General features: G+C 41.6%; 2 protein-coding genes across 3 annotated transcripts in view; both read right to left on the bottom strand.

The window, feature by feature from the left end:
• The window catches only part of LOC144406315 (T-cell surface antigen CD2-like), a 31,155-nt gene extending 29,607 nt beyond the window's left edge, over nt 1-1,548 (bottom strand). The window contains exon 1 of one of the 2 annotated variants that reach the window (XM_078102196.1): nt 1,404-1,548. In XM_078102196.1, coding sequence (XP_077958322.1) covers nt 1,404-1,452 — 49 coding nt within the window. In that variant the 5' untranslated portion in view covers nt 1,453-1,548. The remainder of the gene's footprint in view (nt 1-1,403) is intronic. The other variant, XM_078102195.1, reaches the window with a different exon arrangement.
• Nucleotides 1,549-6,115: 4,567 nt separating this feature from the next.
• The window catches only part of LOC120817833 (hemicentin-2), a 50,889-nt gene continuing 41,368 nt past the window's right edge, over nt 6,116-15,636 (bottom strand). The window contains exons 13-14 of the mRNA XM_078102181.1: nt 6,873-6,983; nt 6,116-6,379 (exon numbers count right to left, since the gene is read on the bottom strand). Coding sequence (XP_077958307.1) covers nt 6,195-6,379; nt 6,873-6,983 — 296 coding nt within the window. The 3' untranslated portion in view covers nt 6,116-6,194. The remainder of the gene's footprint in view (nt 6,380-6,872; nt 6,984-15,636) is intronic.

Below are 15,636 nucleotides of genomic sequence, written 5' to 3'. Positions count from 1 at the left end.
CCAGCAGGTGGCAGTAGCGGGTTAGGCGGCCTGACGGGCGCTGACTCCACGTCGGGAAGCACAGACAGTCGTTCTGATTTTGATTGTTGCCGACTGTTATCATTGCAGAATAAAACACACCCGAACGGAGCCCGTTGCAGTGTGTGTGTAACATACCGATTATATTCAGTATTGTTCACCTCAGTTTTGTCTACTCAGACTGTAAAGAGCACGTAGAGCATGAGATGCATGTAATAGTTATTTACCTTGGTCAACTGTAGAACCCTGGAACCTGATGACTTTCCATCTGAACCAAAGGTGTCAAGTTTATATTCACCACCATCAGTTCTGATCAGGTTATTGATCCTTAATGTTCCATTACTGAGAGTAAAGAAGGATGTTTCCTAACATATTATACACAATGGCATTGTTTTTCACACACAGTATTTCTCTTTCATCCTTAAACCATTTATATGTATGTATTTCTGAGGCTTTGTTCATCAGCTGGAGGACCAGAGTTCCTCCCAAAGCTTTTTGCTGAGCTTCGTTCTGTCGGCCATCACAGTGAAAAATGAAATTTTTAGGCATTTGCTAATTTAAAGCAGCAATAGTGTGTTTGGTGCAGCTGTGTCTCTATCCGACAACATTATGTAAACAGGCATTTGATGAGTGTTTCAGTTGTAAAACATTCTGCCAAATTGTCCAGTTATAAGCAGTTCGTCCTGTGTTTTACACCTACAGCATTTTATTTTGAATTATAATGAAGTTTGAATATTTTGAAAATCATAATTCAGGCTGCATTTGGTAAATATGGTGTGTTGTGGTTTTATCAAGAATGTTTACATTTAAAGTTATTGTGGCTCCATAAAACCACAAAGTCTTAATCTTTCAAGTTAAGATAAACATTGTGTCGCTGCAATGAAATGTTTGTAAAATGTAATAAAATATTAATTTCTGTCTTTAAAGTAACTTTGAAGAACATTTGCTGCGGAAATTAGGCTTTGATGGATTTATAACATGAGTTTAATTGTAACAAGGTTTTATTTATTTACATAAAATTAAAAATGTAGTATATGAATAATTTACTGAATCTGTTCATCTTTGAAGAAAACATAAAAATGTATGGTTAGGTTTATTTCCCTTCATTTACAGAACCTTTAGTTATTGAATGGATCGTATTTCACATGAAAAACAATGTTGCATTTGTTATTGAGATAGTGAATCAGCAATTGTTTCATAACTCAATTTACATTCTTCCTTTTTTATAGTACAGTACTTGAGTGAGAAATAAATAAATATTAAATTAATCTTTCAGATGTTTTTCAACATAATCTATATTGAAAACATTTATTGGGATTATTTTAACTGTATATATTTGATCCAACTGCATGAAATGTGTCGTTTTAATAAGTTAAACAGTTCACCGTGAGAGACTCCGAGTATCATGACAAACAGTCCGATCACAGCTTCCATGTCTCCTCAGCGCTCAGCAGCTTTCTGACAAACCTTATTCAGTATTAAACATGCACACAAGAGAAGAGCCTGTTCTCTTAGTGATCCACTTCAGAGAAGAGGAAAAAGAACTTTTAGCCAACTCTCATCTCACTTCCTCATTCATGAACATCAGTAAGAAGATTAAAGCATTAAAAGGATGAAGATGAAACTTGGAAATGGTTTCTGAAGCTTCCTGTGTTAAGAATAACTGTACTACACCACGAAATGGAAACAAAGTGCCATCATAAACACAACTTCTCACACAAAGATCTTTCATGTCATATTAAAACATTTGCACAATGTGTACGTGTGCACGGTGTGACATCTTGGTTTTTCATAAAATGTTGAAACTATTGCTTTAACTTTTCACATATGCTTTTCTTCTCTGCTCCTCTGACTCCACATCTGGAGGAGAGTTTCCACCAGGACCTTCGGTCTGCTAACTTTAAGCACTGGTGAGTCTAAAGAGGCTTTACCCTTGGACTATTCAATTTTGTTTTAATCTATTGTATGTGAATACATTTTTATTTTAAGAATCAAAATCTGTGTGCTGTAATCGAAAAGATCGCTCCTCTGCAGAAATATAAGGAAAAAAAATGAAAACGATAACCTGTAACAGTCTTGTATCACTCAATGCCTGCGGCTCCTGGTGACTAAGGCGTGCTCACGTCCACGCTATCCGTTGCAGGCCCGTTCGTTTTGGTCTGCCACGTCACCCCTGCCGTTTCCGTCGGTCGTCGGAATAGGAAGTCTGTAGGGGGCAGCAGTCTATGCAATAATATAATAATAAACACACCACACCAATCAATAAAAATGGCACAGCACACTAGAAACACACCATAGACTCCTAATAGGTTGACATTTTCCCCTCACTTTGAACATAGTCGTCCCGACTAGCACGGATTATACCGGTCAGGTTTATCATCTTGAGTGGGACGGGTATAGCGGCCCAAGGGTAGGTCGTTGGTACCGTGGAGAGCAGCAGCAACCCGGGGTCCGGACAGCCTAGCATTGCTGTTGGCCGGTGCATCGTGAATGGGGTTGTCTGGTCCATAGAGAGGGTCGTCAGGGATTGCTGGGGGCTCAGGCTCTCTTGGAGGTGCAGGTCTTCAACCATAGACTGACAGGGGCCAGTAGATCCTTCTCTGGTTTACACCAGTGTCATTCTAGCATGAGGACCCCGATGAGATCCACAGACTATAGATCAGACTCATGGTCGATGTGTAGATGGTACGGGCCAAACCAATAATATGTCTCCTGCCTAGAGGTCAATGCTTCCCTTATAAAATATGACTATAATAAAAGTATTTACCAAATCGTTCAGTCTGGTGATTGTGATCTCAACTTGAAGTATGTACAAGTATGACATGTATTCATGAGTAGGAGAGTAGTTCCAACAATAGTTGATTAAACTGCATGAGAAATACGTCTCTAAATCACACGTGTGAGTAAATGAATAAACAGTGGAGTACAATGATGGAAGTACATTTGTTTATTGTCATTTGAATTTACAGGCGACGCAGAGTGTTACAGCTCCTACTTCTGAGGGAAGACGCCAAATATGCTGAACACAAGTTCAAAACACATTTAATATTCTTAAAGTCTGGATGCTGGATTTAGCATGAGAATACATCATTACAAAGTATGAATCAAACTTGTTTCAGAGGGGGGGCGCTGTGTGTGTGTGAAATGTTTTTGTTAAATAAATAAAAGCAAAATGGTGTACAACATGATAAACATAGACAATCTACAAAAACACAAATGTCATAATTTGCAGTTGAGCAGGTTTATAATACGACATTATAAACATTTGGTTAAAACTCTTCCAATCTTGAATAACCTTTTTCTTTTGCTACAACATCGTGATAACAGAAAGGAACTGAGAGCAAGCGTGTTCACAAATGACTGGAATATTAAGCTTTCACAACAGAATGAAGCCCCATCCTGAACAACAGCTGCTACATGACTCAATGTCCACCGACATTAAATGGCTAAATGAAGACATTTATCTTTAACAAAGAAAGAAGAAGTCCCTAGGTATCCGTTCTTTTGAATGTGTGAAATATTTAAGTGCTACATCGTATATATTCTCACGCTCACTTTAAAGAAGAGGGAGAAAAGAGGAAGATGTAGAAATGTAAACCTTGTACTGACATGTTCGGCTGAGGATTGCAAAAACGTTCTTTTAGAAATAAACCGCTGTAATAACAAATTTTGTTGTGCATTTGTCAATCGTTGTGTTCAGTGGGAGAATTCTCGTTTTCAAGTTCATGTTGGTTGTGCTGCACGTAAAATAGAAAATGATGCTCAGTGCACAGGAAAGTTCTTGCTGCTAATAAGGATATAAACAAGTTTTTTGTTTGGTTCATTTTTAGGAAACCACCACCTAATGTTTTCAGTAGCACTAATGTTATGGTTAATTTATCACCAAACAACGTCAGGGGGGGATTTGCACAGGCAGTTCGGATCTTTTTACCTACCTCGGTTCTTTGAATCTCGTTCAGTAAAATGAACGAATCTTTCTTCGAGTCATTTGTTGACGGGGGGGGGGGGGGGGGGGCCTTCGGGTCAATGATTCGTTCATAGAGCCTATGCAAGTCCCGTGCGTGGCCACGAGAAAATGACTAATCTTTTTTTAGAGGACTCGTTACTCTCGAGTCCTTGTAAGGATTCGTTCAAAATCAAAATCGAATCGTTCACGAACGATATATCGCTACTATCAAGTGACGTTATCACTACTTTCTGGAATACACCACGCCTATAAAGTAAGGGTACTGTTGACGGTGGAAACGCTCGCCAAATCATGGTCCGACCCGTACCGACCCAAACTGTAACATACCGCTTGGTGGAAACGCGCCATAAGTGGAGGAGGAGGAGGGGGGGGCGAGGCTTGTGAGCGCCGCAGATGAAACGTCCCTGTCAGATATCAAAACAAGCCAAAGGCAAATTACTATTTGTATCCAAATACTGAACCTTCTTGAAGGTTTTAGGTGACTGCTTGATATAAGATTTTGATAAGCAGCAACGTGCTCAACTAAATACACTGGAGGCCACATGAAGGCAGATGAAACATGAAGAACTAAATATATGTGGTAATACGAGTGGCCTATGACACTCAAGGAAACTAACAATGTCCAACAACGCCACTTGGGATAGGCCCAATACCATTCTTGTTAAGGCACACAGAGCCATTCACCAAAATCAGGGGGTCAGAGACCATAAAGGTAATTATAAAAAATATACGGTTTTGTTTAGTTAATTTTTTTTTTTTAAATGACAATATGTTCTTTGTTAAGAAGTGAATAGATGAGTGATAAAGAAAATAACAATAAAACAATTCAAATCAATAAACCAGCATGCATAATAAGGAAAATGCAAATAACAAAAAGAAAAGACCCACATGCAATATGTACAACAGTTAATACAATATAGAGCCATTTTTGTACCAGTTTCCAGATTGCTTGTATAATCAGAAGTTTTACCAGAATCCAGAACCGGTTTCAGTCGGTATCATGAACAGCTTCAGTGGGTGAGGCAAAACGCGCCGGGGAATATTGGCCCTTTAATTAGTCGTGGCACCAGGATAGCCCCACAATAGCATGTCCAAGGCTGCAGCCCCGTCCAGCGAATTACAGTACAGGCCGCCCACGGACCCCGGCGGTGGCACCCACCTCGCACACACACTCACAGACAGCCGCCCACACGAGACACCGAACGCCAGCAGTCCAGGCATACATCCACCCACACGGGGACATCCATGACCAAGACAGGGTCGCACACCGCAGCAGAATGATGACCTAGGGCAGCGGCCAAAACATAAGGCACGCCTCCCGCACACGTCTCCACAGACACCCAGCAGGAGTAGACAACAGAGCGAGTCCACACGCCATGGGCTTAAGTAATGTCCCCGCCTCTCCCAATCAATCGGAATTAGCCCCAGGTATGCTGGTCCACACCCCTGTGTGCAGGTAAGAAGGAGGGGGAAACCCTCATCCGGTCACATATAGAAAGATAATGGTGTTAAAAGATAAACACATTGAATGCTCAGTATGTCAAGTCAAAGTGTTTCTGGCACTAGCTCTCTCCATCTCAGTAAAGGATCAAAAGTATGAGGAACTGAATGCAATGTGATTGCTGACAATCGTGGGAAACAATGTGATTTAACTGCATGCTTCATGTCAGCAGATACTAAAATGGAAGAATTTCATTACTAACGTTCCTGTTATTGTAAGCAGCATAATTAAAGCCTCTCATATTCAAAACTGCATTCACTTCAGTGAACCAGATGTGATACGGTTGTCTCTATAATCACTTATAAGATAGCATGGTCTAATTTGACTTTACACAAAACCAAACGTTAAATGACACGTTTATACTGTTAACTAATTATTCCACATCTGTTCCATGAATACATTTCAGTCCAAGTTCATTCTAACATTAAATTACTTTGAAATCCAGTGAGTAAAAATAGTGACATACAATTTAACGACATGGTATTAAAAATTCACGTTACATAATTTCAAATTCACAGCGTAAAGGTAAATACGCTCATGAATTAGAAACAAGAAGTAAGTAATTATAACATTATCCGACAAAAATTGTTAAGAAAGAGGAGCGTAATGCAATATTGTTATTGGAATATTTAAAAATATATTTCACCAAATAGGGTAAAAATAATTGAAGCTTCTGCCTTCATCTGTTCAGTCTCTAAACCCTGTGAATCATCGCTCTCTACGCACCTTGGCGTACACGCACTCGTCTGCTGCTGGTTCAACATTGTGTCGGGGTCGCTGTGAAAACTTCACTTCCCCGTACTCCACCTCCTCCTCTGCTCTCTGCTTCATCTGCCTCCCCGGCCGCGGCCCAATCCTGACCTCAGAATAGGTTAATTCCTGGTCGTCTTCTTCTGCAGAGTATAAAGAGACACGAATACATGTTTAATGTTGAGATATATAAAGTACTTAAGTACTGTTTTTAAGTAAAAATGTGAGGGGCACTTAACTTTACTGAAATCCTTCATGCCCATTTGTACTAATTAACTCCATCAACTACAACAATAAAAGCCTGTTTTTACTTTAATACATTTTCTATTGGTATATTTAGGTTTCCAGAAATTTCTTACATATTGTAAAGCAACATTTTCTATGTTTGTAGTGGAGTTAAATTAGTTTCCTTCAAAGTAATAAACATTAAGGATCTGAATATTTCCTCCACCACGGTCCGTTGGTATTAAATTCATAGCTTGACATTTTGGAAGTAACTTTCACCATAAATTTGACTGAAAGATAAATATCATTGTCGAACTTGTCTCAATCTCATACATTTTTTGGCAAAAAACAAGCACATGAAGAAAGGTCATTAGCAGTTACATGTTGGGAAAATGGATTTTTGTTCTGTACCTTTAGGTTTGTTTGGTCGCTTTTTCTTCTGAGCACAGACGACAGAGACCCCGACCACTAACAGAAGTACGAGTGCAGCCGGTACACAAACTGCTGTTGTCAATGATCCCACTGTAAAAAAAATATACAAGAGACACACAGAGCTTTAACTTTAGCAAACATTGCAGGTGTTTTTGTTGAGAATGGAGAACACAGATAATGGAAATGACTGGAATGAATTAAATACAGGGGAGTTCGTTTTCACTTACTGATGCCCCATGAGTCACTACTGGGGGAGAGGGTCCCAGTTTTATTGGTGGATGTGAAATTACAGTTGAGGTTAGTTGATTCTGTGATACCAGACTCCTCACTATCACGTGGCAATGCTGTGTCTGTGGGGGAAACTGAGTATTAGTGGCTTCAAACACACACCGTGATATGTGCGTCTCATTGGCTAAGGTGCAGTTCACATATGCAGAAACTTTATTCATGAATATGTCATGAAGTTTGTTTGTGTGTGTGTATGTTTGTGTACGTTTGTGTACGTGTGTCTGAGCGTGCGTGTGTATATGCATATGTATTTGTTTGTGTGTTGTTTTGGGGTTTGACTCACTCCCCTGTAGTCTATTAACTGTGTAAAGACTTGCCTTGAACATCCAGTGTGACATTAACGTTTCTCAGGTTGATCCCGTTTCCATCAAAGACATCTACGCTGTATTGACCTGAATCATTTCTCGCCATTTTTGTCATCTTGAGTGTCCCGCTGCTGATGAGGAACTCTGTCCTGTTTCTGTAAGGCTCCTGTACAGTCACCTTGCCTTTCTTCAGAGAGAAAACATTCATGAATCCAGTAGGGAGCTTCTTCTTAAAGTGCAGGAGACGGCCGCTGGCGTTGGTCATCAGTTGGAGGCTCACAGATCCTCCGAGAGGAACAGAGCACAGAGATGAGTTCGGTGTGATGTTGCATTTAGTCTCACCAGCCTGAAGGAAAGCTGGAAAGATTTTTATTGATTTTATTTTTTGTTAATGTAAAGTAATAAAATATGATGAAGAAAGGAAGGTTTTTAACACTTCAACAACCAGTTTAGCATTCTTTAATTAATGTGTTTAATTCATAAACACTCATATTGAACACTTAGAATATAGTGGAGCAGGCGGTTTGAGTTACACCTCTTAGGAAATAACAGCTCCGTTTATTTTTTATTGATTTGTGAACAGAGTTTTACTGAATATGGATTCATCAATAAACAACATTATCTCCTCTGTGATCCAGCAGAAAACCTCCTCAACCCTTCAAACACTGATGATGAGGGAGAGATTTTAATCAACTCTCAGCTGGATTTTTGAATCTTAAGGTTTGATTTGTTTAAAGAAATTATTTCAAAAATGTATTAGAGAAAAATATGAATACAATTATCTAAAAAATATATTGTTGAGTTTTACTTCATAAGGCTTTCGTCAAAAAGGTTTTCAAAAGCCAAAGGCCAAGGGGCAAAAAACGGAGACAGGGACCTGACCTTGGACATGGACATGGACTTGGACTTGCATACATTGAACAATGACACGACAAGTGACAACAGACACACATGGCTTAAATACACTAGGGAGGTGGAGGTGATGGGACACAGCTGGGAACAATCATGACATGATAGACAATCACAGGGGATGACAGGACAAGGCAGGAAGTAACGTGACCCAGGGAGAACAGAGGCAAGAAACTACAAAATAAAACCAGACATGAACCCAAACCGTGACATGTATTTGTATTTGTTACTGAGATAGTGAATCAGCATTTGCTTCATTACTCAATTCACATTCTTCCTTTTTATAGTACAGTACTTGAGTGAGAAATAAATAAATATTAAATTAATCTTTCAGATGTTTTTCAGCTTACCCAAAGTGTGGCACGCTGGCAGAGCCCTACTTGGCGTAGCCCTTCCCCTTACAATAGCTCCATCATATGTAGGCGATGCCAACAGCCTGGACATTTTGCGAGGGAATGTGACGGAGAACGTGTCCCTGCTCACGCACCTGTACCCGCCACTGCCCCTTCACCGTTTGATAGACAGTTTCGGAGGGGGCAGCCACTGGTTCAAGTGTTGTTGATGGTCTGTCAGCTTCGAGGTTGATGTCGTCTTGTCCCTATCTAGGTGTGTGTATGGGTGGGGTTGAGGTCCCCTGATTGGGGGACACTGGTTCCATGGTGTCCACCGTTACGGAGAGTTTCTTCCTCCAACAGTTTGAGCCCCGGGGTCAAGAGAGGCTGAGGTCCTGTCATTGGCTACAGCTTAGAGCCGCTAATGGGCTGGCCATTCCCTACCTTGGCTACTTAGAGCTCGATATTGAGCTCTGTGGTAAGTTGATGCCGCGGTGTGGGTTATTAGTGGTCAAAGACCCCCCCGGTGGTGTGTCCTCCCAGGTTCCCGGTATTTTGGGGATGAATGTCATCCACAAGTGCTATAAGGAGCTTTTCAGTCGGCATGGCTTGGCCATGTTCAACCTACCGGTGGTTACCAACAGCCCTGGGTTTGTTGTGGAGGCCCTGCAAAAGTGTCAGCAAGCTGGCACCCCTCCCCGTGATACGGTAGCTGGGCAGGTGAGAGTGCGAGGTAGGACGGCTTGTCGGATTCCTGGAGGTGTAATAAAACTTGTCCCCACCATCTGTTCAGCACAGTACGCGGACTACACTGTGCTATATGAACCTCTGTGCTCTGGCTTACCAGCTGGGCTTCTTGTATCACCCGCTTTGTTCTGTGTTATACGGGGTACCGCCTACATCCCGATTGTGAACGTAGGTACCACCGATGTGTTGCTGTATTCCAACACAATTGTGGGTACATTGGACGAAGTCCACGTTGTGAGCCTACCCACAGGAGTCACTGAGGTGTCGACGGGTGTGGCCACAGTGGCCTCCCGAACCGCTGCTCTTCCGGTGCAAGACCAGATAGATGCCCTGGACCTGTCCGCCTTGACGGCTGCCGGCCAGCTGTAAACGGGCCTGATGTCCTTGGATCCACTCGTGGACTTGTCCACCCACAGGATCCCGAACTCTGCCCAATAGGAAGTCTACTGGTAATCGGGGTTCCTGTCCGAACATCAGCAAGAATGGAAATTCGCCCGTCGACTGATGAGGAGTGGTGTTATCAGAAAAGAGGACCTGCGGCAAGCAAGTACTCCAATCCCTCTTCCGTGATACAGGCATGGTGCGCAACAAATTGTGAAGCGTCCTATTAAATCGTTCACACTGGATGTTTATCGTTATCGTTAACGTTATCGTTATCCAGCCGGATGGTATGGCGTGGTACGAGATTTTTTGATGCCGTGAAGGCAACAGAGCTGGTGGATAAGCGCGCTCTCAAAGTTGCTGCCCTGATCGAAATGGATGGGGGCCGGGACCCCAAACTTTGAGAACCACTCCACGACTAGAGCATTTCTCAGCTTTCAGAATCAGATCAGTCCAAATCCAAATTGTTAAGGAGTCACGGTAATTTGAATCCTCCATGTCACTTTCCGTCGCTGGCGAAATTACGGCCAGAACGACCATTACGGTCTCGGGGGGTGGGGTTGGCGACCGGCGAACGATACGGTCAACGGGATGAGGGTGACTGGATGTGGTCCGCGGGTTAACCCTGCGCTTAAAGAAACCCCCAAATTTGGCAGATTCAGAGGCAATGTCGCCAAGCCTCAAAAGGTTCAGAGTAAAGGTCCAAAAAGCCTCCAGTGTTATGTGGTGGTTTGCCTAACCTGGAGTGCGCTGCTATGGATGCAAAGTGTCATTTCTGTGGGGAAAAAGGTCACTACCAGCGTGTGTGTCGTGTTGGTAAAGCTGTACTGGGTTTTGAGGTGAAGGAGGATAATTTCTTTCTACTCTCTGTGACTTCAGAGGCTTATCCATGGACAGTTGATGTAGAAGCAATGGACAAAACTTTCAAACTTGACACTGGAGCACATGTCACTGGTGCCTCAGTCGTTTTATAAAAACATTTTTTCCAATGCACAGCAACCTGTCCTTCAGAAGGCAGCGAAGCCTATGCTTGGTCCGGGACGGATTCCATTGGATGTGTTGGGGTTTGCTAGACTATTGTTAAAGACAGGAGCCAAGCAAATTATGCCAAAGGTCTATATAAAAAAGGTCTGTGTGGTCAAAAACCTGAGCAGGCCCTTGCTCGGGCTTCCAGCAATTGTGGCCCTCGGCTTGCTCATTCGTGTCAACAGCATTGACATGGCAACTCTCAATTCAAGCTACCCCAAGCTATGCAATGGCCTGCTTACAGTAAAACAACCGTATGCCATCAAGCTCAATCAAGGGGCCATACCTTATTCTTTGAAAAACCCTGTGAGAATTCCACTGCCGTTGATGGGGAAAATCAAAGAGGAGCTTCAGCACATGGAAGTCAATCAGGTCTTTTTTGGTCACCGGACTCTTCTCCCTTTTTTTCTTTGAGGGTTCCTCGGAATCTGGAACTTCAAACAATACCATGTTTGACACCAAATTGTGAGGGAACATTTGCATAGACAAAAATAAGAAAATAAGAATAAAGTCTCTCAATCCAATATGTCTTTCTCCGTTTATTTCCTTGCAAGGGAAAAAAAGGTCAGAACACCTACGTGCTCAGCCTGTTCTTTCTTTTCCCTCCAAGTACAAAAGGTGTTGATCCCAAAGAATCACCACAACGGTTCGCACTCCACACACGAGCAGGGAGGGATGTGCACAACAAAAATCCCATGTCAACTCTGACAGGAGAGACGGTTTCACTGGTTAACAGGGCTCCTTTTTACTCTGTGTGTGTGTGTGTGTGTGTGTGTGTGTGTGTGTGTGTGTGTGTGTGTGTGTGTGTGTGTGTGCGTGTAACACTGTTCTGAGCCATACTGAAGTCTTCAGTTATTAGTTATAGTAATTGTTGGGGAGGTTCAGGGGTTAATTAACACTGTGGTGCAAATCTTCTTAACAGATGTTTGCACAATATGCAGTATTATTGGCTGCAAACACCCAATGGGATATATGCGTCCCATTGGGTGAGATGCAGTTAATGAATATAAAACCTGTGGGAAGGACGCACGAGAACCATCTGTACTCTTAATGATCCGCTTCAGGTGAGAAAAGGAGTCGAAATTTTAGACTTGACGTCTTTGCAATCAGACCAACCAAAATGTCCTACTTTTTACTCCTGTGACAAAAGTGTTCCGTGATTTTGTCAGATGTATACAAAAATAATACAAATATAAATGGCAACTTTACGCCATCCTATGGTGCCCAAATGGTTACAATCACACTGCTGTTTGGCCACAGTGGAATAAAATAATGGTGTAATCTCTGCAATGTAAGGCCCGGACGGATTACTGGACTGGACTCTCCTGACTTAAAGCAGTGAGACGCTTTTTGACATTTTTTGTAAATCTTTTTGGGCTGGATTATACTTTTCGTCCTTTTTTTGGGTGAACCACAGATGCAGATGAAAAGACTCTGATTGAACCCATGTGTATTATATTGTGTTCACATTAAATTTGTTAATACAGCAGCATTTAAGTTCAACTATCTGTGGTGGCGTTTAATTATTGGTGGCATCCTCCATGTTTTACGGTGAGAAATTTACCTGGGGGGGTTCAAGTGATGAGTGTGTTATGGTATTCTGTCTTTGAGCCCCGGTTGACAAAGTAACAACATAGACTCAACTTGAATCAAATCTTGTCGTAGGCGTAGACTTAACTGGCACCTGTTGTGTTCAAAAATGAAGAAACGCCGGACGGACAGAGGTCATTGCTGATCAAAAGGTTAAATCAAATGTATTTAATAAAAGAGATGGTGTTGTGGTAAAAAAACATCTCGGCAGATGGCAATGGCAGATATCGCTTTGTGTTAGTCCTCATGGATTACGCAACGCGATATCCGGAGGCAGTGCCGTTGCGCAATATCTCTGCAAAGAGCGTCGCGCAGGCTCTGTTTCAGGTCATCTCCCGAGTTGGTGGCTAAGAAGGATGGATCTGTACGGTTCTGCGTGAACTATCGCAGGGTGAATGACGTGTCACGGTTCGATGCCTACCCAATGCCCCGGGTCGACGAACTCCTGGACCGGCTAGGCACTGCACGTTTCTTCACGACACTGGATTTAACCAAGGGCTACTGGCAGATTCCTCTGTCACCAGAGTCCAAGGAGAAAACGGCATTCTCCACCGCATACGGTTTGTACCAATTTACCACACTTCCCTTCGGGTTCTTTGGGGCCCCGGCCACGTTTCAGCGCCTCATGGATCGGGTGCTGCGTCCGCACTCTGCATATGCTGCCGCCTACCTGGACGACGTTATTATCCACAGCACAACCTGGGCGGAGCATGTGCGGCAGGTGGGCGCGGTGCTGGAGGCGCTGGGACGGGCTCACCGCCAACCCGGGGAAGTGTGCAATTGGACGGGTCGAGGTACGGTATTTGGGGTACCACTTGGGGGGCGGGCAGGTGCGCCCTCAGGTGGACAAGACGGCCGCTGTCGCGGCCTGCCCGCGGCCCAAACAAAAAAAGAGGTGAGGCGGTTCTTGGGGCTGTCGGGGTATTACAGGCGGTTCATCCCCGGCTTCGCGGACCTCACCAGCCCCAATACTATTATTTACATTACTCAATCTTTATGAGATAAAGATTTTAGTCATATATGTAAATATGCCTGTAAGTTATATGCTACCTAATTACAGTTTTGTCTTTAACTCACATTTTGAATGCAAAATCACAATTTTTAAAATATACAAAGCTTCTAAGTAAAATAGCCATAAAAAAGTGAAATCAATTTATCTCTGCAATATTAACTTGACGTTTCTGAGAAGAATATCTGTTTCCATGCATTTTTCAGATTTACCAGTGTGTTTAGAAATGTAATGAAAGGCTGTGATCACAATTAAGACAAGAAACAGCACAGCAGTTCCCACTCCACACACGAGCAGAAAGGAATCTGCGCGATAAAAATCACAAGTCAACTGATAATCAAAAGCTCTTTCATAGTCCTCATTTAGGGAGTCACTAGTTGAGGAGTGCAAGTCCAGAGGAGGAGGAGTGCACACTCACGCTTTGTTCGTTATGTTCACATTAATGTTAGGAAAACACACATTACTTGTGATCTCGTGTTGCGGCGAGAGAAACTGCTCCTCCTCGACGCCAGTTTAGGGCCAGTAGAAATATTTAATAATGTTCTTCCTGATGTTAGTGAGTTGTTCTTCCGGCCTGCGGGCCGACAGAACTGCTCTTGCCTTTGCAAATGCAGCGCTAATACTTGACCTGTTATCTGACAAATAAATCTACCAAAACGAGAGAAGTTGTTTGGCTGAATTCTTCCAGATGTCCCCAACTGGGCTTCCAATTTTTGATCACGTTTGTTTGTTTCGTGCGTTCTTTCACAACTCTGTTCAGTACAGATACAATTGAGTATTGTTGACGTCACAGTTTTGTCTCCTCATGCTGTCAATCACCACAGGTAGAGACCGTCTCTTCTTTTGAGTGACCACTGACATCATTCCTGACCGAGCAGACCAGCCGTCCTGAGGTTCAGAGTGATGATGTTCGTCTCATTGTTTCCACCGAGGAGCTGAGAGTCTGTCAGAGTGTCTCCATCCAGAGTCCAGCTGTACTGAGGACTGTCTGCTCCCTCAGAGGAGCAGGACACAGTTGGATTCATAGCATCAGAGGAGAGGACATTAATTAAAATCTTTATCATGTAAACTTGAATACTTAAATAGTACAGTAAAAATGAAGTAACGGTCATCACAATATTATAACAATACATAACGTCAGCCTCTGTGAACAATATTTCAAATACAAAATGTCTCTGAAGACTCTGTCGGTCTCTGCTGGCGAATGTTGATTAGACAAATAACTAAAAACATTAGAAGACTTGAGCTACTGTAAATAAAAGTCAGCATTTATTATGAAAAAAGAAAATGTATTCAAAGTAAATATGATATACCTAATATTATATCATCATATGAGTGCTAAAATGATTTCATATGAAGGATTCTTTGCTGTAAAAGAAACTAAATGTATACTAAATGACATTTCCTTTTAAAAGTAATGATTTTAAGAATACATTATTTATTTCACCTATACCAATCCGTGTTCATTTTCAGAGCTGTTGTTATGTATTTTGAGTTATCATATTAAATATTTGAGGAAAGATCTTAAATTGGTCTTTGTAAATCTTTTCTTTTCAGAATATAATATTTTGCATTGTTCCACTTTTTGTTAGAATGAAAGTGAGATGGAATATCACCAAAACTCTGAACTGTGAAGTGTTTCTAACAAAATAGGCTGCCATTGATTTATTAATTTAGAATTTTACTCGACTCATTCTGCTTTTAAGTATTTTGGTATTTTTTTCCTTCAAGCGACATTTCAACCGTTTGGCCTGAAGTTCAATAACTGTGTGTCGATATTATAATGTTTTTATTGTTCTCATAAATAACCGAATGAAAAGATAAATGGAAAGAAATATACTTTAGTCTTATTGAGCACATAAAATGGTTAGGACATCGCACTTGCAGAAAATAAAAAGTCATATTTTACATTTAGTTTTATTCAACTCTCAGCCGTTATTAAAGTCTGTAATCAAAATGTCAACTGATTGATTGACTGGTCTTATTTACGTGACACTATAACAAAACAACAACAATAATCTTATTAACTAAAGTTTTGAAATGTTTTACAATATTACTCTTTTTAAACAAGGAAGAAAATATTTTTTTTTAGTTATCAGTAAATAAAAAAAACACGAAACTATTATTCATATTAATTAATCTTTATGGGATAAACA

Source organism: Gasterosteus aculeatus, chromosome 4 (genome assembly GCF_964276395.1).
Source record: "Gasterosteus aculeatus chromosome 4, fGasAcu3.hap1.1, whole genome shotgun sequence".
Lineage (NCBI taxonomy): Eukaryota > Metazoa > Chordata > Actinopteri > Perciformes > Gasterosteidae > Gasterosteus > Gasterosteus aculeatus.
Note: the sequence above shows the minus strand (reverse complement) of the source record. Positions and strands in the feature narration are given on the sequence as shown.